The sequence below is a fragment of the Mandrillus leucophaeus genome, unplaced genomic scaffold, assembly GCF_000951045.1.
Source record: "Mandrillus leucophaeus isolate KB7577 unplaced genomic scaffold, Mleu.le_1.0 Scaffold58, whole genome shotgun sequence".
In the NCBI taxonomy this organism is placed as follows: Eukaryota; Metazoa; Chordata; class Mammalia; order Primates; family Cercopithecidae; genus Mandrillus; species Mandrillus leucophaeus.
Genome location: NW_012106252.1, coordinates 2,676,156 through 2,699,782, shown reverse-complemented (window position 1 = coordinate 2,699,782; position 23,627 = coordinate 2,676,156). Strand labels below are relative to the sequence as shown.

Genomic DNA, 23,627 nt, shown 5'->3' with positions numbered 1-23,627 from the left:
AAACTTAGGTTCCTGGAAATGGAGCTCCAATGTGAGCGCACTGAGTGAGTGTTCCCACATGACGGCTGGGTAGCAGGCTTAAAAAACAGATAGCCCATATTGCGTAGGAGGACAGGAGAGTCTGAAAGTGAGGTCTTCATGGGAATAGATGAAAATGATTGCTTGGTAGTTTTAATTGCGTAAGAAAGTGGCATGAGAGATAAAGATACGGAGAAAACAGGGTTAAACTAGTTAGAAAATTGTTCTAACTTTAACTCTAAACTAGGGGTCCTCCATGAATTCAGAAGGGAATGGAACAGCCTACATCCTGTGAATTCTCAAAACTGACCAGCCATGGTTCCCTCCTGGGAGAGCAACCCACGACGAGGAGAAACTGCTGGGGGAAGAATCAAAATTATTCAGGAGAGGGTCATAGACGGGAAGGAAAGAGAAGGTCTAGATACAAGTGGGGGAGGGAAAAAAAGATAGGAAATTTCAGAAATCAAGCCAATGTATTTTTGAATCCTAGATAAAAGCAAGAGAAAAGGGAACTCTGTGAAGTTAGTAAAGCTATTTGGAATTATACTTTATTATTATTATTATTTTTTGAGATGAAGTCTCACTCTATTGCCCAGGCTGGAATGCAGTGGCACAGTCTTGGCTCACTGCAACCTCACCTCCTAGTTTCAAGTGATTCTCCTGCCTCAGTTTCCCGAGTAACTGGGATTACAGGTGTGCACCACCACGCCTGGCTATTTTTGTATTTTTAGTGGAGAGGGGATTTCACCATGTTGGCCAGGCTGGTCAACTCTTGACCTCAAATGATCCACCTGCTTCGGCTTCTGAAAGTGTTGGGATTACAGGTGTGAGCCACCATGCCCAGCCTAGAATGATACTTCAGTCTAGAAGTTAAGGAACATGAATGGGCAATAAAACCAAGCAAAAGAAAAGGATTGAAGTAAAATCCCAAGAAATGTGAATACAAGATAATAAGGGTGAGGAGTTGATAGTGTCCCCATAGAAAATGAAAGCATACCAGAAAGAAATGCCTACAAAACTGAGTAAGATACAACCCACCATTTCAAAGTGACTTAAAATCGCTAAAAATGACAAAAGAAAAAAAATCCCCATAAACCAGAATTAGAAAAAAACTTAGAAATGAGGTGACAAACCTTAGGAAATGATTAGAAATAAAAGGAAAAAAAAACTAATTAAGGTACAATCACAGAAAATGAGAAATTTAGGGGAATCAGTCCCCAGAAGAAAGACATATTCTGGAAATAATCTTAAATAAAATATTAGCAAATATAATTCAATAATATATTAAATAGTGTAAAATATCTCAAGGAAGTTATTTACCAGAAATGAGAATGACTCAATATTATGTGGAGCAGATAAAAGTGTCCTATGACAGAAACCATATGATCACCTGAAAAGTACTAGAAGAAAACGTGGGTCCCAGCAGTTGTAAAACTCAGAACCTAAGATGGAAATTTTTATAAATATGACAATGAATTATACATTCCTATATGATGACGAAAATCAAAAGAAAAATAGAAATGTCCAAACATTTGCTACAGCCAGTAACAAGTGGCAATTTATTTCCCTTGCAAAAAGCTCCCATAAATCTTGGGTTTTTGTTAAAAGAAGGACTAGCAGCATGTAGTTTTTGCTTTAACAACCACTCAAGTACAGTGGTTGCATTCCTTTTCCTTCAGATGGAGACTGATTTTTGGGAAGTACTTTCAGTGTAGAAACCCACTTCAGCAAAAAGCAAGGTGAAGCTTCAAGGACTGGAGAAGAACAGGTAACCATTAGCAGAATGCGTAAAGAACTCAGGAGCCCTAGAATTCTGCCCAGCAAAGGAAAACAGTGAACCAAAGACCATAGTCAATTTTTACACGCCTAGGAAGGAAGGACAGATTTAAGACCCAAAAGACTGAGGGCAGGATGTTTCCTTCCATCCTGTGGACTCAACAGAACTTAAAGGAAGCTTATCCAGAATTTAATTTTACTCCCATTCCTTTGCTGAATAGATGCACAGGGAATTCTGGTTTATTTTTTTCAACAAGAAGCGGTGAATTTATAGTTATCTTTTCAAGTCAACAGTCCCCTCACCACAAAGTGTAGTGTGCACTTTCTGTGCTGTAATGGGCCTTGCCTTGGAAAGCAGGCCACCATGAAGACAGTTAAAAAGAAAAATCAATGTGTCATGAGCATACCTGATAAGCAGATCTGGCATCATGGGCATAAAGCCTGTGCAGTTGCACAAGGTCTCATGTTCAGAAAGGCCCCACATTTGGATTAATGCTCTCCCGTTACCATCTTGAAAATCTTAGTTTCAAGATGGTAGCAGAACTTTGTCTTTTTAGCCTGTCTCTTGTTAATGAATTCTGATGGGACTATGGGGCATACAAGTGAGCAGAGAAGTACACCAAATATGTTTGCCTGCAGGTGCTCCTTACTGTCTCAGGGGCATATGCCCGTGTGCCCAACATTCTGGTGGATCCACAATGTGCAGGAGTCTAACAAAACCCAAAGCAACTACAAGGTAAGTATATTGTGTCTATGACTGAGTAATCCCAATTTCTATCGAACCCAAGAAACCAGGCTTTCCATTCAAACCAGAACTTGCTCTCTGAGTATAGAAAGAAGACACTGGTCTTCTAAAAAAATGTGAATGACCAAGGAACTCTATCATGTACTTTGTTTTTTTGAAACAGCATCTTGCTGTGTCATCCAGTCTGAAGTGCAGTGGCGCCATCTTGGCTCACTGCAGCCGCCACCTCCTGGGTTCAAGTGATTCTCGTGCCTCAGCCTCCTGAGTAGCTGGGATTACAAGCACGTGCCACCAAGCCCAGCTAATTTTTGTATTTTTAGTAGAAATGGGGTTTCTCCATGTTGACCTTGCTGGTCTCGAACTCCTGACCTCAGGTAATCCACCCACCTTGGACTCCCAGGGATTAAAAGAGTGAGCCACCACGCCTGGACTATCATATAGTTTTTTGTGCTGCTTTCCTGCTTGCCTGTGTTGCCGACTGCTTAAGTGGAAAATGATGATATAGAAAGGTCAAACAACCCATAGTTCCTTTTCCTTTTAGTCTCCTTACTCATTGGTAAACCAAAGCTAGAGAATGCTGGTAGAAGGTGGGTATATACAGAAGTGAAATAAAAACACTTTGAGTTTGTTTTGTGCAGTGTTTCCACTGTTTTGATAGGAACAATATACATATACATGTACGAGCTACAAATTATGAATTGTGTGATCTTGGGGATTCTGTATACAAGTTAAATGTTCTTATGCTTGGATTTCAATATAAAACGAATGGTAACATTTATGCCAATAACTTAAAATTTTAATTTTTCTTTATGATATGGTTTGGCTCTGTGCCCCCATCCAAATCTCACCTTGAATTGTAATCCCCACGTGTCAAGAGAGGAAAGTGATTGGATTATGGGGGTGGTTTCCCCATGGTGTTCTCTGAGATAGTGTGAATTCTCACGAGATCTGATGGTTTTATAAATGGTAGTTTTTCTTGCGCCCTCATACACTCTGTTTCCTGCCGCTATGTGAAGAAGGTCTTTGCTTCCCTTCACCTTCTGCCATGACTGTAAGTTTACTGAGGCCTCCCCAGCCATATGGAACTATGAGTCAATTAAACCTCTTTTCTTTATAAATTACCCAGTCTCAGGTAGTTTCTTTATAGCAGTGTGAGAACGGACTAATATACTTTACTTAGAACAAAACTAAATAGCAAAAAAAAAAAAAAAAAAAAGAAAGAAAGAAAACAACAACAACAGAAAACCCCAAATCAAAACAACAAAATCCAGGACAAGTTGAAAACATAAATGTGGATGCAAGGAAACAGCTTGATATTTTCGTGCCTTTGGGTGATACATTTTGCCTGATTGTTGAATAAGGAATCCCATGATTTCCTTTGGCACTAGGTCCTGAAAATTATGTAGCTGGCCCTGAACATTGTACATTTGGAAATTATTTCTCTGTGAATTTCTAGTATTTGCTTCATTTGATGGCTTTTGGCTGAAGATTTTGTGAATATCTCATTTTTCACCACTTCTCTGAATCCCATGTGACTGGAGGGTTATGAGACAGAATTCCTTCTCTTGCTGGAGATTTTCACTGGAATCAGGCCATATACCAGAGAAATAAAGGAGCTGCTTTCCATTTAGGCAGTTTAATACTTGTTGGGAATTCCTACCATACATTTTGATCCAGAAAGGTATAAATAGTCATAATCACAAGAATCATGATGTTCATCAGCCTCATGGGGCTTCACGTTTGAGAACAGGTGTTGGTGGGTTAAATTTGGCCTGCTATGTGTTTTTGTACAGACTGTGAGCTAGGAATGGTTTTACATTTTTAAATGGTTGAAAAAAAGTTAAGAATAATATTCCATGACAGGTAAAAATATTTACAGTTCAAATTTCAGCATTAATAAATTAAGTTTTGTTGTTGGAACACAGTCATGTTCATTCATTCATTTATTGCCTATGGCTGAGGTTTGTAGTTGAAATAGAGACTGTATGGCCTGCCATGCCTAAAATATTTACTATCTGAGTCTTCACAAAAAAAGCTTCTGATCCCTGTTCTAGGAAAAGTGTCACTGACACAAGCCGTATTGCTGTGGAGTTTTCTGGAGATTATCCTGTTTAGACGAGGAATGATATCCTGGGTATTGTGAAAAGAAGAGTTTGAGAGAGGCTCTTGGTAAAATACCAGGAATGCGTCATCTAGTGGTGAGACTTTTCAGTCACAGGAGAATTTCTGAATTTTTTGATTATTTGCCCACATAGACATGGTGTGATTTAAAGATTATGCCTAGTGAATGTTTAATATTCAAATGCCATGTGGCGGTATTGACTATTATTTAAAAGAACAGTGAAAGGCAATTAAAATATATTCCACAAATGTTTCTCTATGAATTAGACAGAGAAAAAAATCACAAATAATTATTTATTAGTCATCAGTGAATGGAAATGAATGCACATCAACTTTTTTATTTATTGGAAACAAACACCCAACATCCTGTAAAACTAAGAAAACAGATATTTTTGCTAAGTAACTTATCTTTAAAAGTAAAAAGTGTGTATATTCTCTCTGATATTTAGAATAACACAATTGTATAGGATCCTTTCCCAAATTATTCTTTTATCTAAAATGACAGCTAGAAAGGAACCCTTTGTTCTGTCTTGCCATTGGTCATTTTAGATGTCTTTTCTTCAATGGAGTGAATCCTTGATGAAAGAACTTTACCACGCTGATCTATCTCTTCAACCACTGTCTTTACCAGTGTGGTTTTGGATAAATCTAGAAATAAAACATAAGAATACATATATTCAACCAAAAAGATTACGTGACAATTCCACTGCTAGTTCAATATAATATATTATGCATATTTTTGATTGAGGGAGTAAGTGTATATTTATAATAATAGCTTGGGATAGTTTTAGGCACTTAATACTTCCCATTCAGAACAGTTTAGTTAAAGTTACTTAAATATTGACTACGGTTGTAGTGTGTGACTGCCATTAACGTAAAAGTATTGCTCTGATAGAAATAGAACTAGAGGGCTGGTGTGGAGGCTCACGCCTGTAATCCTAGCACTTTGGGAGGCCAAGGTGGGCAGATCACTTGAGGTCAGGAGTTTGAGACCAGCCTGGCCAACATGGTGAAACTCTGTCTCTATTAAAAATATAAAAAACTAGCCGGGCATGGTGGTGGGTGCTTGTAATCCCAGCTGCTCAGGAGGCTAAGGCAGGAGAATCACTTGAACCCAGGAGGTGGAGGTTGCAGTGAGCTGAGTTCGCACCATTGCCCTCCAGCCTGGGCAACAGAACGAGACTCTGTCTCAAAAAAAAAAAAAAAAAAAAAAAAAAGTAGAACTAGATTTTATTACCTTTAGATGAATTCCCAGAGCTTCCTGATCCAAAGCCCTTTGATTTGGAGCATGAACTGTAAAAGAAATATAATTTATTCTTTTATATTTCTGCTTACTATCAGTTAAGAAATATTCATTGGCTCAATGAACTCAAGTGAAATTTGTATGCCAAAAACAGGTCTTAGTTTTCTATAGAGGAAACTCTTAAGATTTTTATGAGTAGGAGTTGAAAGTAATTAAATGTTATCTAAAGAGAGAGTATAAATAAATCTTGTTTCCATCTGATTTTTTTTTTACACCCAAAAATTTAAAACTTAAGGACATACATACATATATATGGATCCAGGTGGTTTGTTCAGAGTACATTTATTTCAGGGCAGCAGTGATATTAGGTATGCACTGAAAGAAGGATAAAGCCTGCTAGTGAGAGGTGGAGAGAATCTTGAAACCCACAGTGATTAACATGGACAACAGATGGAAATGGCTACAGGAACAGTTCCAGTCATCTAAGGCAGAGGAGAACACTGTGACGTACAAGATTTGGAAGAGATGACTCTCTTTGGAAAAAGCAAGAGATGGACATGCTTTTCTGCAGTGGGAATGAAAAAGAAAGGGCTTGGAAGTATGGAAGGCTAATGGGCAGCCCATGTTTGTAGCTTAAAAGAAGTAAAAACTGGATTTTCAAATGACTTTACTTACTTTCCGTCTCCATCTATCAGGCGGCAGTAGGTCTCAATTTCTTTTTCCAAGTGGACCTTAACGTCGAGGAGCTGCTCATACTCCAGCTTCTGGCCCTCGGTCTCGGTTCTGACCTGGTGCAGCTGCTCCTCCAGGGCCCCGATCTGAGCCTGGATCTGCGCCAGCTGCGCACAGTAGTTGCTCTCGGTCTCCGTCAAGGAGCCCTCCAGGGAGTGTTTCTGAGGATATCAAAGAAGCCATGGCAAGGGATGAAAACACTCTGAGGACCAGTAGAACAGTGTTTCTCAGAAACCAGCAGGATTGCTTCCTAGGCAGTTGTGGAAATTTGCGAGGCATGTCACAATCAAATGGGAAAGAAAGGAGGCTGGCATTTATGAAGTGAGGGCCAGGCATGATGGACGTGGGATCCCAATGTGGGATAAATGGCCCTTTTCCCACAAGACTTTTGATGTTCCACTGGACATAGGTGACATACAGGTTATATTTCTACTAACACCGACTGATATATTAAAGCACCTTTTAAGGATTGCAGAATAAAAACTCGGTATGGGAACACTTGTATTTTGAAATTATATATTTATTTCTGAGTTACCTGTTGTTTCCGTGTTACTCTGCTACTGTCCCCACAGATCCACCCTGCCAGTGTTCCACGGCCTTTTGTGCTACTGCTTTTTTTTTTTTTTTCTAATCCATCTTTGATTTTCTGGCCTCTATCAAAGGTCTTTTATTAAGGTACCTGAGACTGAATGAGTGCCTTAACAGATGTGAGATTTCAAGGCAAGAGCTATATCTCATAACACAATACAGGTCATTATTTCAACACTACTCTTACGAATATCATACTTCCTCTTTGCTACTTCTACAGTCTGTAATTTGTCTTGGCATCTGCTCCCTACTTTAATGAAGGTAATTTTCCTCTTTCCTTTATTATAGATAAATATGTCTGGGCAAGTATTACTTCTCTTGATATTAGTCATTATCCAAGTGTCCACCCCAACTTCCACTCTTTCATTTCCCTTTTCTTGTGTGGAGGAACTTCTGATCTTACGTGGTTGAAAATGAAAGATTTATTAAGAGAAGATGCAAGGTTCTGCCTATTTCATTACATTTTCTAGAGTAGTCGGGCCCATGTATTTACCTAGTAAATTCATTTTATCTTAAAATACTTGCCTTTTTATTGCATTTATGGTATTATACTTTAAAAAATAATTTTGTGTATTTCTAAATCTATTACCTAGTGACTTCATTCTAGCATTGCAAAGAGGGAATTACACAATATTTGTCATCACAGGCAGACATTGGATCTAATGGGCTGAGAACCTAACACTGACTTAGAGCTACTGACTTAGGCAAACAGGTGTGTTACATAGAGGGTGCTGGGCTCTCCAGGAGCACCTAAGTGGAAGGAGATCAGGATGGTAATGGGGAGAGTGAGGCATCAGGTAGCAAGACGCCAGTGAGGTGTGTGCTCGGCAGCTCAAAACTTTAATATCCCTGGTAATGCGTCCTCCTAGGGTATTCCTTTTTATGATTGCTAATACACTCATAAGTCAGAGGGGACAGCATCTCTACTTCACAGTCTTCCACTGTGAAGGCTGGCTTGTCAAAGAGGGAGGAGAACAGGATGAACTTGAAAGTTTGTACATCACAGGAAGCAAACGTGAACATTTATGTATTTAGACAACTCTCAACTTGCCAATGACTCGTGTTCTAGCTGTAGGAGATTGAGCTTAGAATTCATCATAAGACAACAGGGCCTCAGGGGTGTAAGTTAGGTACCATGCTCCCATTATTCTAGAATTCAGCTGTGTCCTGTGTTAAGTGGGCTTTTTGTGTGTGGATTATCCTATGAGCCCAAATTATAGTACCACTGGCTGCACAGACTCTAACTACTTTATAACATCCTTGTTTTTATGTGAAAATGCTCACAATTCTGGTCTGGGGACTCGAAAATGTATTTCCATCAATGTAGCTCAGAAATAGAGGGAGGATTCACTCACACAGCTCCTGCACCAGGAACAGAGTCCTCGGGGATCTAGTTCAGGGAAGAAGGGAAATGGAGAAGAAACGAAGGCTCCAGGAGCCCACAGTGGCAGGGGGGTCTAGGGTACCCGCTAGCAGCAGTGATGAGGGAGAGGAGAAGAGGGCCATCCTGGTTAAGTTAGGGGCCAGTCAGTGTAAAAACAAGTCTCCCATCTAAATCCGACATAGGGAGAAAGCACACACCTTTAGAGGGCGGCTAAATCAAGAGTCTCCCAATGTTTTGAGTCATCTTTTCCTTCTTGGCTCACTGCACTCACTTGGGTAATAGCTGCTCTATTCTTTGTGTTACATACAGCCTGGTGTCCTCAGGGGGCACGAAACCTCTTATGACGAAGGGAGTCCTTAGGCCACGTGCATGCCGTAATTCTCAAAGTCAAGCCTTTTGAGCACTGCCAGCTCACACTCTAGAAGGGAAGCCATTTTTAATCCTGGCTGGCTTTAATCCATTTTGACTCCAAGCTGATGTTTGAAGTAAGCCAGGAGCTGGTGGTATGTGCCCAAATGGCTGAAGGCTTGGCTCCCAGGTGTGCCCTCCAGGATCTGACCTCCACCCTGGACTCTGTGGCGATGAAGAGCCTGACAGTGCCCATGTGGCATTCAGGTGTGTACCCTCTCTTCCTCTGCCTGGCGAAACCACATGTGGCTTCTAATATGGCTTCATCAGTATCAGGAGATGCTGGTGTGATACTAGCTCCCTGCCCTGTGTGGCACTAGCCCCACGCCCCTGATCATAGACCTGTGGCTAATTTTCAGGTGGAGCAATACTGCTACTGTTTGTTCTGCGGGCCTAAACTGAATTACCCTGAGAAAGGATCTATGTGAAATGTCTATTTTCATGAAATGAGCATTAAGCATCAGGCAGGAAGGAAACCCCCAGTGATGTCAAGGAGGAAGAAAAAGCTCTATTTTGAGGGTCTACCGATCTGTTTTTCCTGCTCTCCTCCACTCTCTGCTAAGTATTTGCAGGCAAAGGTGTAATAGAAAAAAGAGGGAAGGGCAGAGGGAGGTGCTTCTCGGAGGCTTTCTAGAATCACAGGATCCAGGCTGAACTTTGCCGTCACCTACCGTGGCCATTAGGGACTGCAGCTGGATCTCCAGAGTCTGCAGGGTGCGCCTCATCTCGGTGAGCTGGCTCCGGGCGGAGGTGGCTGCGCCTGCGTCGTGGGAGATCTGCTGCTGCAGCGAGGCGCTCTGCAGGACCGGGTAAAAGGGTCACACGGAGTCCCCACCCGCCCGGGAGGTGTGGGCACAGGGAGGGGGCCCACCTCACCTTCTCATTGAACCAGGCTTCCGCGTCCTTGCGGTTCTGCTCTGCAAGGGCTTCGTACTCCGCTCGCATGTTGTTCAACAAAACCGTGAGGTCTACCCCGGGGGCCGCGTTCATCTCCACGTTCACGTTGCCCCCAGCCGCGCACTGCAAAGCCTTCATCTCCTGGAGGGAAGCAAGAGCGTGGTTTTAGGGGCATTGCAGGTTCACACTCAGTCTGAGAAGTTTTCAAACGTGTTACTTTATGTCTCAAAGTTTGTGGTCAGGTGTATAATTTATGGCACACAATTTTTTAATTGACATATTCGGTCCATATTCATGCCAATCATCTATTTAATTAGTGACCTGTTGGCTGGGCGCGGTGGCTCACTCCTGTAATCCCAGCACTTTGGGAGGCTGAGGCGGGCGGATCACTTGAAGTCAAGAGTTCCAGACCAGCCTGGCTAACATGGCGAAAACCCTTCTCTACTACAAATGCAAAAATTAGCCAGGCGTGATGGTGTGCGCCTGTAGTCCCAGCTACTCCAGAGGCTGAGGCAGGAGAATTGCTTGAACCTGGCAGGTGGAGGTTACAGTGAGCCGAGATTGCGCCACTGCACTCCAGCCTGGCGACGGAGTGGGACTCTGTCTCAAAACAAAAGAAAACAAACAACAAAAAAAATTAGGGACCTGTTAATTAAAATCACCACCATCACCAAAAGCAGTCATAGCACCCCAAGAGAGGTTAGTTATTCTTTTAAATGAGAAAGGAATTTAAAGACCAGAGAGTTACTCAACATATGGTTACTGACTAAATGTCAGGTTGATGGGAATAGAACAGTGGAAAAAATCCTGAAATCCTGGCCCTCATAGGCATTCGTCCTAGGGATGACCGCTGTCATTTACTGAGTGATTACTATATGCCAGGCACTGTTCTGAGCGTGTGACATGTATTAACTCACTGAAGCCTTTTAACATTCCCTCGTAGTAGGTAGTATTATTAGACTAATCTGTCTATATCCATTGGCAAATGTTAACAATTAACCTGAATTACTATTGCGATTTTTAACCCCCAACCCCTGCCCAGTTTAAAATGTACAGAATTGTGATTGGACTACAGGTAAAGCTTCTCCTACCTCTTCATGGTTCTTCTTGAGATATGTCATCTCCTCACTCAGAGACTCATATTGCAGCTCCTGGTCAGTCCTGCAGAGTGTCAGCTCGTCCAGGACTCGCCGTAATCCGTTGATGTCAGCCTCTACGTTTTGGTGAAGGGTGAGCTCATTTTCATACCTTGGGGGGGCATTTAAGTGAATTTCAGTGCCAGTAAGACTACCTCAAGAAACAGAAATATTCAATCCCAATTGCTTTAAACTGAAAATTAGAAATTGAATTCGGACTCTAAGTAGTATAAAAATATATGAAGAAAGCCCTCCTCCATTACCCCCACCCAATTCTGTACTGGATAATTGGCTGTTATTTCATCACACAAATTCCAATAGCATAACCTAGTTAAATAAAAATACACCGTTTTGGAATTTTATTTTAGTTAATGTTTTTCCTTAGTTGACTAATGATTTACTGAGCATCGACTTTGTGCTTGGCAGTATTCTAGGCAGGCAGAGAAATATATTGATATTTTGTCCCAGGAATATAATAACTATGTATAAGTTGATTGTAACATTATAATACAAATCCTTTGCTTCCTTTTATCTTTTAGTTGATAGTTCATTCTACTTGGGATGAAATTGAAATTTTATTTAACGAATTAAATAAATAGAAACTTTTTTCTAGAGCAGGATTTTTTCTGTCACTTACTTTAGCCTGAAATCGTCAGCAGCCAGTCTGGCATTATCAATCTGCAGAATGACATTAGCATTAGTGGTAGTGGAGGAGATAATCTAGAATAAACCAAAACAGAGAACACAACAAGTAAGTATGCTTTTACGTAATTCATTATTTCAGGAAATGAAAAAGGTACTCAAGGTTTTGCATAAAAATCTCACCTCCTTATGTAATAATCAAAATGTTTCAAATGTAACTTTTAAAAATTAAAGACATGGTTTTATTTATTCTCATGTATTCGCCTAACTTTAGAACTACAATACTTTTTTATTCATATGTCTATGAATGTACTTCAACATAAACAATGGAACTAATAGCATTTTAACTACATTAAAACTCATGAATCAAAGGGCCCATTTTTGAATAATAGGAAGAATTGTTTAAATAAATAAATACAAGTTACAGATAACAGTCACAAAACATTTCTTATTGTATGTCTTTTGCTAGGTATTTCTTAGTTTTAAATACTTGGGATAGTTCCAAATCTGTGATTTCTCACCTTATTCTTAAGATCCTCAATTGTTAGGTGATATCTGCTATAGTCATGATCAAGTCCACGGCAAGATCCGGGTCCGTATTTTTCATACCAACCCTTGATTTTTCTCTCTAATTCAGCATTTGCCTCCTCCAGAGCTCGCACGTTATCCAGGTAGGATGCCAAGCGGTCATTAAGATTTTGCATGGTCACCTTCTCATTTCCAGAGAGGAGTCCCCCTTCGCTTCCAGCAAAGCCAATACAAGCAGCATTTCCAAGGGCACCACCAGCATGGCTCCCACCAGGAACGCTGCCCAAGCCCCCTCCCAAGGCACAGGAAAATTCGCTTCCAGCAACAGAGCTGCCACATGCACTGCTGCCCGCAAAGCCTGCACCTCCATTGGGTGGTCTGACAGATCCAGCTCCAGACCTTAAGCAAACATGTCTGGAGCCATTAGAAAATCGGAGAGACATGGTGTTTTGAGAAATGTTCACCTTGTCTGTGTGAAACTGTAATGTCCCAGGAGAACAAAATACCATGCACTGATGATTTCTTTGGGCTTTTATATACAATTACTGGGGCGTTCCTATTTGAGTTATAGATGCCAAAAGAAAAATGGCATACTTAGATTAGCATAAAATTATGTATAATTGAGTGATTTTAAAAATAATTGATGTCTAACATCCCTAGGTGTTGCTTTGGGCTATTTGTTATCTTAAATATAATAGGGTTTGTTCTATATTAAGTTTATTAATTTAACTTCTAATTTTGAGTGAGTAATCCTTTACTTTCATCTAGACCCTAGGCATGTACTATCATTATCTGGCGCCAGGTATTATCAAAGTTTTTATAAAGTTAAGTAAGATTATGATAGAGTTCTGTGAGGTACAGTAGGGTCTCAATTACCACTGAGGGGTATAAAGGACTGCTAACTACAGAAACAAATATTTTATCCCACCAGAAAAAATGTGTTATTTGGAAAACAGACTAGCAACATCTCTGTTCCTACCATAATTGTAACATCTGTTTATTATCTTGGACAATGACACAAATATTGACCTGTTATTTTGTTTAAAATAGCATGGTTATGATGTCTGGTGCTCTATGCTAAGTGCTAAAATGAAAGACATAGTGTTAACTAAATGCAGAAATGAAAAATGCACGATTACCATCTTTAAGAAATCTATTGCCAGGTTCAGACAGGGGCTGGCTCATGGTTAGTCTTCTGTGCTGGTCTAAAGAGTTTGTAATGAATTCTAAGTAAAAAGCAGAGGGCAACATGATCATGTTGAAATGAAACAAGGTGGACAATTGCAAGGTTGGAACAATGGTCCAGGTGAGAAGAATGAAGGCAGTGGGGATGCAGAGAAGATGGCTTTGAGAGCATATGGTAATATGATTGAATTTGGAGAGTAGGGAATAAGGCAGAATTGGGGATAACTCTTAGGTAATTAATTTTAGATTCTGGGAATTCATAATATTCACTGAGATGGGGAATAGAGGAGGAGGAAGACACTGAGTTTAGGTTTGGACCAACTGGATTTGAGGGGTTGCTAGAATGTTCCAGATGAAGGTGGCTAATAGAAAGAATGACTGTTTAGAATATGTACACTGAACTGGAAAAATACTTGACTAGCAATGAGTAAAAGAAAATTGGAGGTCCAGCTCTCATTCGTAATGACGTTCAACTGCATGTTTGGAAGTAATCCTGGTGCAGGAATAGAAAGGATGATGATCAGACTGATGTGGGTTTTGGGATTTGAAGACAGGTCCAGAAGAAGGAAACAGTGGCAAAGAAGTTTCTGGTGTTCTTGAGAAAACGGTTGAGGCGATTGACTCTATGATCATATAGCAAGAAGAAAGCAAAACCAGAGGGACAGATGGACTGAAGAAAAGGGCAGAGGGTGAGTCATTGGGCATCCTTATGGGGTCATGGAGCAGGCAGAGTGTGAGGGGGAGATTGATAAAGGTGAAGGATGACAGGCTGAAGTTGGATAGTGGAAACCAGAATTTAGAATTTTAAAGTAAGCACAACTCCAGGTGTCACCAAAGTCCAGAGAGTAGTCATGGGACTGGACCAACAGTCACTGGAACAAGAAGTCAGAAGTGGATTGGACCTGAAAGGCAAGAGAGTAGGAGGTCAGGAACTATCTGTCTATGACGTTAAATGGACCATCTATAAAGGCATGAACTTTCTCATGATGGCAGGAGACGAGAGGGAAGTGGGCTGTGAGCCAGTGTCAAGGTTTTTGGACAATGAGGCAGAGGGGAGTGTGTGTGGTGAGGGGCCATTGAATGGCATTTGCCTCAAAAGAGGAGTCTTAGCATAAGAATTAAGTGGCACAAAGCTAGATGTGGCATTGGGAATCTAGAGAACACAGACTCTGCCTTGAAGTCCTTATGTTAGGTGTGTGGAAGTGGGAGCAGAAGAGGAGATGGAGGTGAAGAAGGTGGATGGAGAGGAAAAGACGTGGGAGAAAATGAGAGGAAGGGGAGAGAGATGGGAATGCAGATGGAGGATGAAGGATACGTTTCTGATAGAAAAAGTTGTTAGGGCAATTCACCAGAAAGTGGTTAATGCTGTTAAAAAATCATTTCAATTGAACTATTTTGCAGAGAGGTCTGCAGAAAATGTTCATGTAATTGTCAAAATATGGATAAAAAGAGTTTCCACCTCATAAACCTGTTGAAAAACTAAATGAGATTATGCTTAGTGCGGTGCCTGGCAAATGGAAAACTGTCAATGAATGGCAGCCATTATTATTACTGTTGTTGTTGTTCCTTACTGGGTGTGTGAATGTGGAGGGCTGGGATATCAGGCTGGAACAGAAGGAGAGGTGTGCAAGGAGAGGCCTCCTTCCTCTTGAGGCCATGGCTATAGAGAGTGGGGATGAAGAGGGTTGGCAGGGCAGGAAAAAGGAGGGACAAGGGACAGGAGGCACTTGGTTGGATGTGACTGGTTTTGAGTCCACTCGGTTGGATTTGACTCGGTTCAGGGAGTGATGACAAGTATAAAATTGTTTTGCCACCAGAATAGTCAGGGGTAGTCTCCGGGAAGTGCCTTGGCCTAAGCAGTCTGGAGCCTAATTAGCTGGTGCTGAGGGCGGCTCGCGTGTGGCCTCTAAGATGCATTTTCTGGACAAAGTTGTAGGATATTTTTAGAGTTGCAAAGAGCCTTAGACATCACCTAATTCAGCCCCTTATTTGGCAGTTGAGGGCAACTGAGACCCAGAAATGTTGAACAATTTGCTCAGAGTCGTGAGGGATAGGCCAGGTGAAAACCTGGCGTATGTTCAAGTTGACCTTGGTATTCTGGCACCATGAACATATTTAGACATAAATAATTACTCTATGATGCATGCTCATACAAATACTTTATATGTTCCCATTTGTAGTCTATTTTTTAAACATTGGCAACCTCTTTAATATCTGGAGACTAGATATTACAAAATTAGGACTCATTTGTCCAGTATGTACACAATATTCACAGTATAACAAAGTTAAATAAAATGCACATAACATATAGGGAAATATATAAGCTGAAATTTTCTAGTACACACCATCTATAGTCTTAACATGCATGAGTTGTAAAATGATTCTAACTGAATTGTTGAGATTTAAATATAATGAATTAGAATATCAAAATATATAAAGAATTGTAAATCTCTCATTTATCACTAAACTCCAAATAATAATTAGACAAGTCATTGGTGAAACGTGTCTGCATCCTTTATAAGTAAATAAAATGTTTCCAAAGGCCATTTTACAACAAGAAAAGAAACAACAATGCATTGCGTACTTGAAAATTGCTAAGAGAGTAGATTTTAAGTGTTTTCACCACAAAAAATGATACAGATATGGCGTAATGCATGTGTTAATTACTTTGAGCCATTCCACAATGTACACATTTTTTGTCTTTTTTAAAAACTTTTCTTCATCAAAAGAAAGCTGGGTTTTTTTTTCTTTAAAAATGTATACGTATTTTACAACATCATGCTGGGTTTTTTTGTTTTCTTTAAAAAGTACACATATTTTAAAACATCATGTTGTACAACATAAATATATACAATTTTAATTTGTTAATTTAAAAACAAATGAAAACAACAAAAAGAAAAAATGACAAACTATTTCTTTAAAAAGTATATGCTTAAATAAGTGGATTCTCCTTTTCAGCCAGCATCTGTCCTTAGGACCCCGGCCATCCCACGTTGCCAGCCACACTCACCCCATCTCATTCCACCAGGGGGCAGGGCTCGTCTACATATGGATCTCACCGCGCAGGGGCGGAACCTCCTCTCCAGCCTGGGTCCCTGCTGTCCTCAGGTGGAAACGATTAAACCTCTGCAAACAAGCAGCTTCAGCATTTATTTTTGTGAAGTTACAGAGTGTGATTAGTACAAAGACATGATGGCCTTACATTGATATGCTGCTTTACAGCTTCCAAAGGGATTTCTTGTATATGATCTCATTTGAACCTTACAATGAAGCTGGGAATTAGGAAGAGAGAGGTTTCCTTTCCCTGTTTTAAAGATAAGGAAACAGAGGAACAGTTCAAGGATACACAGTGTGAAACTGGATGGACAAGGCCCAGAACGCACCTTGCATCTCAGTGCGGTGGTCCTTTCAGTACATAATTATCTTAAGGTTGGGTAGAGAAATGAAAACCAAACAATGCAAAATCTGTCTTTAATGTCTTTGTCTTCTTACAAATTCTTTGCAGAATTTCGAATTAATAGCAAAATAAAATTTTGGCCACAGTTCTGCTATCAGGTGTCATTCATTCATTCACTCATTTGTTCAGTCAAGAAAAATTTAACGAGTACCTATTTTTTAAAACGTTTATTTTAGGTTCAGGGATACATGTGCAGGTTTGTTATATAGGTAAACTTGTATCACAGGGGTTTGCTGTGCAGATTATTTTGTCACCCAGGTTCTAAGCCTAGTGCCCAACACTTTTTTTTTTTTGGATCCAATGAACACCTATTATGTGCCAGGCATTGCGTTAGTGGCAGGTCGTACCAAGGGGAAGAAAATAGATGCCTTCTCAACTCTCATGGAACTTATTGTTTATTGGGGAGTTGAGCTTTAAGCAAATAAGCATAAAATTATAAATCGTGTTAAAAATTAAGGAAGGAAGGAACAGGAAGCTATTAGGTGAGGACCTAGTTTAGATTAAGGCAATTCTTTTGAAGAAATGACATTAAGCTGATACTGGAAAGACGAGAAAGAGATTGCTAGGCAAGGGAGTAGGGGGTGGGCGAAGAGGCATTTTGGGAGGGGAAGAAAATACAAATAATTTTTTTTTTCTTTTAGCTTGAGAAGGGAAGGGTATGGTGCCGTCAAGGACCTGGAAGAAAACCAGTATTGCTGGTGGTGAGTGTGCAGGGAGACAGGACTGCAGAGGGCGGCCCATGAAGAGATTTATTGGACCAGGCTAGGGATTTTGAATTTGAACCCAAGCATAAAGGGAAGCCATTGAGAAGTTTAAGTAGAGGAGTGATGGAGAATGGATGGGAGGGGAGTGAGAGTGTGTGTGGGGAAACCATTACAAAGCCAGTTACAGTAATTCAGATGAGCCAGGGTAGTTAAGATAGAAGTGGATGGAATTGGGATAATTTTGGAGAATGTCTTTATTGCACCTGGTACTAAATAGCTGTGGTAAGGATGGGGAGGACAGAAAGAGAGAAGAATTAAAGATGATTCTTGAGACAGGCAAAATAATGCCCCTACCAAAGATGTCCACGTCGTAACCCCCCAGAACCTGTGAATACATTACCTTCCATGGCAAAAGAAACGTTACAGACGTGATTAAATTACAGATGTTAAGATGGGAAGATTATCCTGGATTATCTGGGTGGACCCAATATAATCATAAGGGTCCTTAGAAGGAGTAAGGAGTGTCAGAATCAGAAAAGGCAATGGGACAATGGAAGCAGAGACAGAGATTGGAAGATGCTACGCTGCTGGCTTTGAAGATGAAGGATGGGGCCATGAGACAAGACATGCATGTGGCTTCTAGAAGCTAGAAAAGGCAAAGAAATGGATTGTTTCCAAATGGTGAGTGATGGTGCTAGCATTTGCAGCTGTGGTTTTTTCACTGTGTTGTGCTGTCTTCTGGGATTATATCATCAACCATCAATACCCTACTACCGAAGGTGATCAGAAATAAAGATTCTGGGCTGGCTCCTATGGCTCATGCCTGTAATCCCAGCACTTTGGGAGGCTGAGGTGAGTGGATCACTTGAGGTCAGGAGTTTGAGACTAGCCTGGCCAGCATGGCAAAACCCTGTCTTTACCAAAACTACAAAAATTAGTTGGGGGTGGTCACATGTGTACCTGTAATCCCAGCTACTCGAGAGGCTGAGGCTGAACCCGGGAGTTGGAGGTTGTAGTGTGCCAAGATCATGCCACTACACTCCAGCCTGGGTGATAGAGTGAGTCTATCATCTCAAAAAACAAACAACAAAAAATTAGCGAGGCATGGTGACATGCATCTGTGGTGTCATTTGGGAGATGAGACAGGAGGATTTCTTGAGCACAGAAGGTAGAGGCTTCAGTGAGCCGTGGCAACAGAGTGAGACTTTATCTCAAAAACAAACAGCAACAACAACAAACAAATAAAGATTCTGTAGAGATATTTTATGGATCATAGTTTTGAAGTTGGGTACCTCAGTGTAGCATTTGTAACTATGCCCTCAGTTGTTCTATAGTGCTCTTCCCAACTGTTAAAAATATTTAATTTCTACTATCCACCAAGGCTCAGTTCAAGAGCCACATCTTCTAGCAAACCTTCTCTGACATTCCTTTCTGATTTGGATGCCATGGTGCCTTTTCCATGGTCCTTAGCCCCCGACATGTACATTTACTATGGCATGTATCACAGGGAATGGCTATGTCTTAACTTATTATCTCCATGGCCTAGCACATTGTCTGCCTCAATGATGCTTGTTGAATGAATGAATGTATTTCACCCACTGAATTAAAGTCTCAGGAACTCCAAATCCCTACCTTCTTCCTGGCAAGGTCCTGGGGATGATTGTTCTGAAAAGGGCTGGTGCACCAAGCCCTTGATGTAGTTCAGCTACTTCATCCGTTGTTGGACACAGCTGTTTCTGCTACATCATTCCTCTGCTCTGTTCATGGTGGGGAGGGTTTTCTTTGCCCCAGCGTTTGCAGTTTTTATGAAGCTCCCATAGGTTACTGTTTATTTCAGTCCTTTTCTTGGTCCCTTAGAAAGAGGGGAACAAATAGCCCCAGTGAGTGAATTGGAAGGCATTTGAGTAACACTACCCAGATTTGCACTTAGAAGTGTCCTCACTGGTTATGATCCAGTGTCTCAAGCCCCTAAATTACCTGCTGTGGGGGAAGTTGCTATTATTGGGGGCAGTCTTTAACCAAATTTAGGTATTTACCATGAAGGAAGTCATGAAGATGGAGTGCTAGAAAAGTTCCTAGCATTTGGGAGAGCCTGGATGGCATGAATTATTTTTTCCATGTTTTTAAACCCCAGCATCCCTGGATTTGCCTTGGGAGGTCTTGTAGTCCATGTACTCACTTGTAGGTGACTCACTGATTTTGTCACTGGCTTAACCAATATTTATTGAGCCTCAACTTGTGTGTTGAGAATTGTGCTAAGTGTGGGTTTACAGCTACCTATGAGTAAGGCAGACAGACCTAACCTCGCTGAGATTAAAATCTAGTTTACAAAAGGACTACCCAAAGTGTTTCCAGGGACATGCTGACAAGATTTTTTCCTATGCTCTGTCTCCCAGGCTGGAGTACAGTGGCACGATCTCAGCTCAATGCAACCTCCACCTCCCAGGTTCAAGGGATTCTCATGCCTCATCCTTCTCAGTAGTTGGGATTACAGGTGCATGCCACCACGTCTAGCTAATTTTTGTATTTTTTAGTAGAGATGGGGTTTCACTATGTTGCCCAGGCTGGTCTTGAACTCCTGGCCTCATGTGATCTGCCCACCTTGGCCTCCCAAAGTGCTGGGATTACAGATGTGAACCACTGCATCTGGCCTCTCTGGAGACTCTTGATACACCAGCAATGAAAGCCTAGTCCTCAATCTCTGTGCAAGGGGTATCGCTGCTGAGGGCATATTTTGGAAGTGTGTGTGTGTGTGTGTGTGTGTGTGTGTCTGTGTGTGTCTATGTGTGAATGTGTGCACATGTGGTCATCATCATGATAGGGGTTGTTGCTGGCATTTGGGGTCGAGGAGGGATGCTAGACAAACTGAAATGCATGATACAGTGCTGGACATCAAGGAATTGTCCTGTGTTCCACATGACTTTTCCATGAGCTATTTATGAAAGTGAAAAACCTGTTTATAATTACCTGAATCTGGAAACAAATTCTAATTTATGTAAAAACACAAAGTTTTTTTCTTTGCAAAGTTGTAACTGAATTTTTCAGGAATGTAATTGCCTTATAAATCAAGGAAGATTGTACTTAAGCTTATTTTGCCCAGAATTTGGTCAAGAATTGTTTAAAAAATCCTGTCACCAACATTGCTACTCATTGTATTTAAGTCAGTGATGTGCCCATGTTTTATCAGTCTCTTCATTGGTACCTTTTTGCATTCACATTGATTTTGCATATAGATGCAATCATTTGACTACTTCATTACATCTTCTGGTACAATTGTACTCGAACATTTCCATATTGAAATGCAAATAATTTTATTACAAGTAACTTTCCATTTTTCTTTTATATCTATTGTTAACCTTTCTACACATGATAGATTATAATCATAGATAATATAACCTTCCCATGCACAGTTTATTTTTCTTTTTTTTTCTTTTCTTCTTTTTGAGATGAGTCTTGCTCTTGTCGCCCAGGCTGGAGTGCAGTGGTGTGCTCTTGGCTCACTGAAACCTCCACCTCCCAGGTTCAAGCAATTCTCCTGCCTCAGCCTCCTGAGTAGCTGGGATTACAGACGTGTGCCACCACACCTGGCTAATTTTTGTATTTTTAGTGGCAACGGGGTTTCACCATGTTGGCCAGGCTGGTCTTGAACTCGTGATCTCGTGATCCACCCGCCTCAGCTTTCCAAAGTGCTGGGATTACAGGCATGAGCCACCATGCCAGGCCAGTTTCTATATTTTTTATATATATATATGAAACACAGAAATGATAAGTATGTGTTTTATACATGTGATATTTATGTTTTATATATGTTAATATATGTTTTATACATGTGATATAGTACCCACCCCTGCTCCTCCTCCATATACTGGGATAAACTGTGTGTTGGAAGGATATATTACTTATGAATTTCATTTCTCAATAGTAAAGGGGGTGAATTAAAATATTTGCTTTAAAAAAAGAATGTAAGTCAGAACTACTGGCAAAATATAGGAAGGAGCAGGGCTGAGCACTACAGAGCACTGGTCTCCAAGTATGTACTTTTAGGAGATGCAGGCAACCCATTGGGTGGGAGGAAGAGGTTGTCAGAACTTCTATTGAAGTTTTTATATTAGAAAGTAAGAATTAAACTAAACTCTTTCATATTTAATATAAGAATGACACTGGGATTCTGATTTTATCTTTACATCAATCTCTCTTCTCCATCAGCTCAAAAGATATTCTGAGAAAAGAATGGTCACTCCACAATGTAGAGAAGTGGATAGTGACATCTTCATTTGCTTGCAAGGCACTGCAACCTTGCAGTTTATGTCCCTTGTATTTCAGGATTGTATTTGCTGCTTTTGATGGAGCGAATCCCCCCTCCCCACCAAAACAGATAAGTGCAAAGAAACGGCAACTGGAAGATAACAGAATCATGAAAGCATGATTGAAGAACAAAAAAGTGGGAGAGCTGATACTTCCACTTCTGTTAAGAGTTCTTTGTCAGCCACATTATTGGGTAATATACAATACAATCATCATCATAATGGTGGTATTATATTCCACAAGAAATCAGCTGATAAAATTTGGAGTTCTCAAAAAAATTATTTAAAGTAAGGATTTGGGTCTACAATCTTTGTGCTAAATACATGTTGTGCATTGAGCTATCTGATAGTATATATATCTATATATACACACACACACATATTTTATATAATTTTAAAATAAATATGGACATCTTGGGGGTGCATACTCAAGTGTTTTTACTGTAATAAGAAATGTCTAGTAATCACTGCTATAGAGGAAGGAGCTGTAGGCTTGAAATCAGAAATCCCAGATATAAGACCTAGCTCTGCCACCTGCTATCCATGAGACCTTGGGGAAATCATTACATATTTCTGGACCCTGCATATGTCCCAGGGTTGTTCTGAAGATGATTTCTACATAGAGGTGTAAGTATATTGAGAATTGCAAAGATCTGTGCACATACACAGTGTCACACTGTTCTTCCATATTACTTCTTGACATACTTTGGTATGTCCTTACCACATAACACAGTATCCCGCACATGGAGATAATTATAATTCTAAATAGTATTTATGAACAAGAGAGTCTTATTACTGTTTAAATGGCTTTCCATAATTAGAACAGAGTGGAAATTACATTGTGCTTATTTCATTTTTCCCCTCTTAACACAGTTTCCACAAATAAATACTGTAAAGCATGGTATTCCTGCCGAGATGTGATATCGTAGTCTTTGTCCCCATTTTTGCAGAAGGTAATCAGCTCTACTGACAGGGCAGATGAAAAAACAGTGAAATAATAGAAAGTTTAATTTGAAAGTGTATGTAGATTACCTGTAGACATTTTGGAAGGCATAGGTTGCTAGAGATCATCTGAATTGTACAGGGAGGACTATTGCATTGTCAAGCTCCCATGGCAACCTGGGCTTACTTCTGTGTAGTGCTTTCTATCATGTCTGTGTAGTGGTACATCTATTTCTACTTCTGAGTTCTTTGAAGGCAAGGATTGTGTTTCGTTCATTATTTTGAATCCCTGTTGCCTGGCACAGAGCTTGACACTGCTGAGTGAATGATCAACCAATACATATTTTAATGCATACTGTGAACCAAGGTCTATGATAGGCGTTGGGTTGATTTATATCAATTCCAGTTATTTTTTAAAGGCAGAAAATGATACATAGGTTTGGGGAGATGTCAGTGAAAGGGAATGGGTGATGGGCAGTAGCGAGATTGTTACTCATTCTTTTTCCAAAGAGAAAGTGGCAGATGGACTTTTGACTGGAGAAAAATCTTGACAGGGAGATCACCATGGAGTATAGAAGGGTGAGGATACACCTAAATGAGAGGAGACATTGCTGTGAGTTTCTACATTTCTTTTGGCTTGGCATCAAGTAGTGATTACATACCAACTCCTTTTATCTCTCTCCACCATAAGCAATCCAGTTGTCCAAACATTACTCATTCACATTCCCAAACCAACTACCAAAACAACATTCCAGGAGAAGCAGGAGTTTTAAAGGTTGTGCGTTATGACACCTCCATCTTTTCTTTCTAATAACAG

General features: G+C 40.4%; 1 protein-coding gene across 1 annotated transcript; it reads right to left on the bottom strand.

The window, feature by feature from the left end:
* Window positions 1-4,934: 4,934 nt before the first annotated feature.
* On the bottom strand, window positions 4,935-12,727 carry KRT28 (keratin 28, type I). Its single transcript, XM_011998923.1, has 8 exons — window positions 12,212-12,727; window positions 11,686-11,768; window positions 11,004-11,160; window positions 9,892-10,053; window positions 9,687-9,812; window positions 6,579-6,796; window positions 5,898-5,953; window positions 4,935-5,308 (listed from the first exon to the last, which is right to left on the bottom strand). The coding sequence occupies exons 1-8, from the start codon at window positions 12,725-12,727 to the stop codon at window positions 5,166-5,168; spliced, it is 1,461 nt and encodes a 486-aa protein (XP_011854313.1). The 3' UTR covers window positions 4,935-5,165.
* Window positions 12,728-23,627: the final 10,900 nt, after the last annotated feature.

What these genes read in the sequence shown, in the direction of transcription:
- KRT28 (XM_011998923.1), bottom strand. Translation starts at nt 12,727, where the DNA reads ATGGTATTTTGTTCTCCTGGGACATTACAGTTTCACACAGACAAGGTG. An exon ending in GCTGACGATTTCAGGCTAAA is followed by an intron (nt 11,161 to 11,685) that starts GTAAGTGACAGA and finishes TGCCCCCCCAAG; the next exon opens with GTATGAAAATGAGCTCACCC. An exon ending in AAGCCTGGTTCAATGAGAAG is followed by an intron (nt 9,813 to 9,891) that starts GTGAGGTGGGCC and finishes CCGGTCCTGCAG; the next exon opens with AGCGCCTCGCTGCAGCAGCA.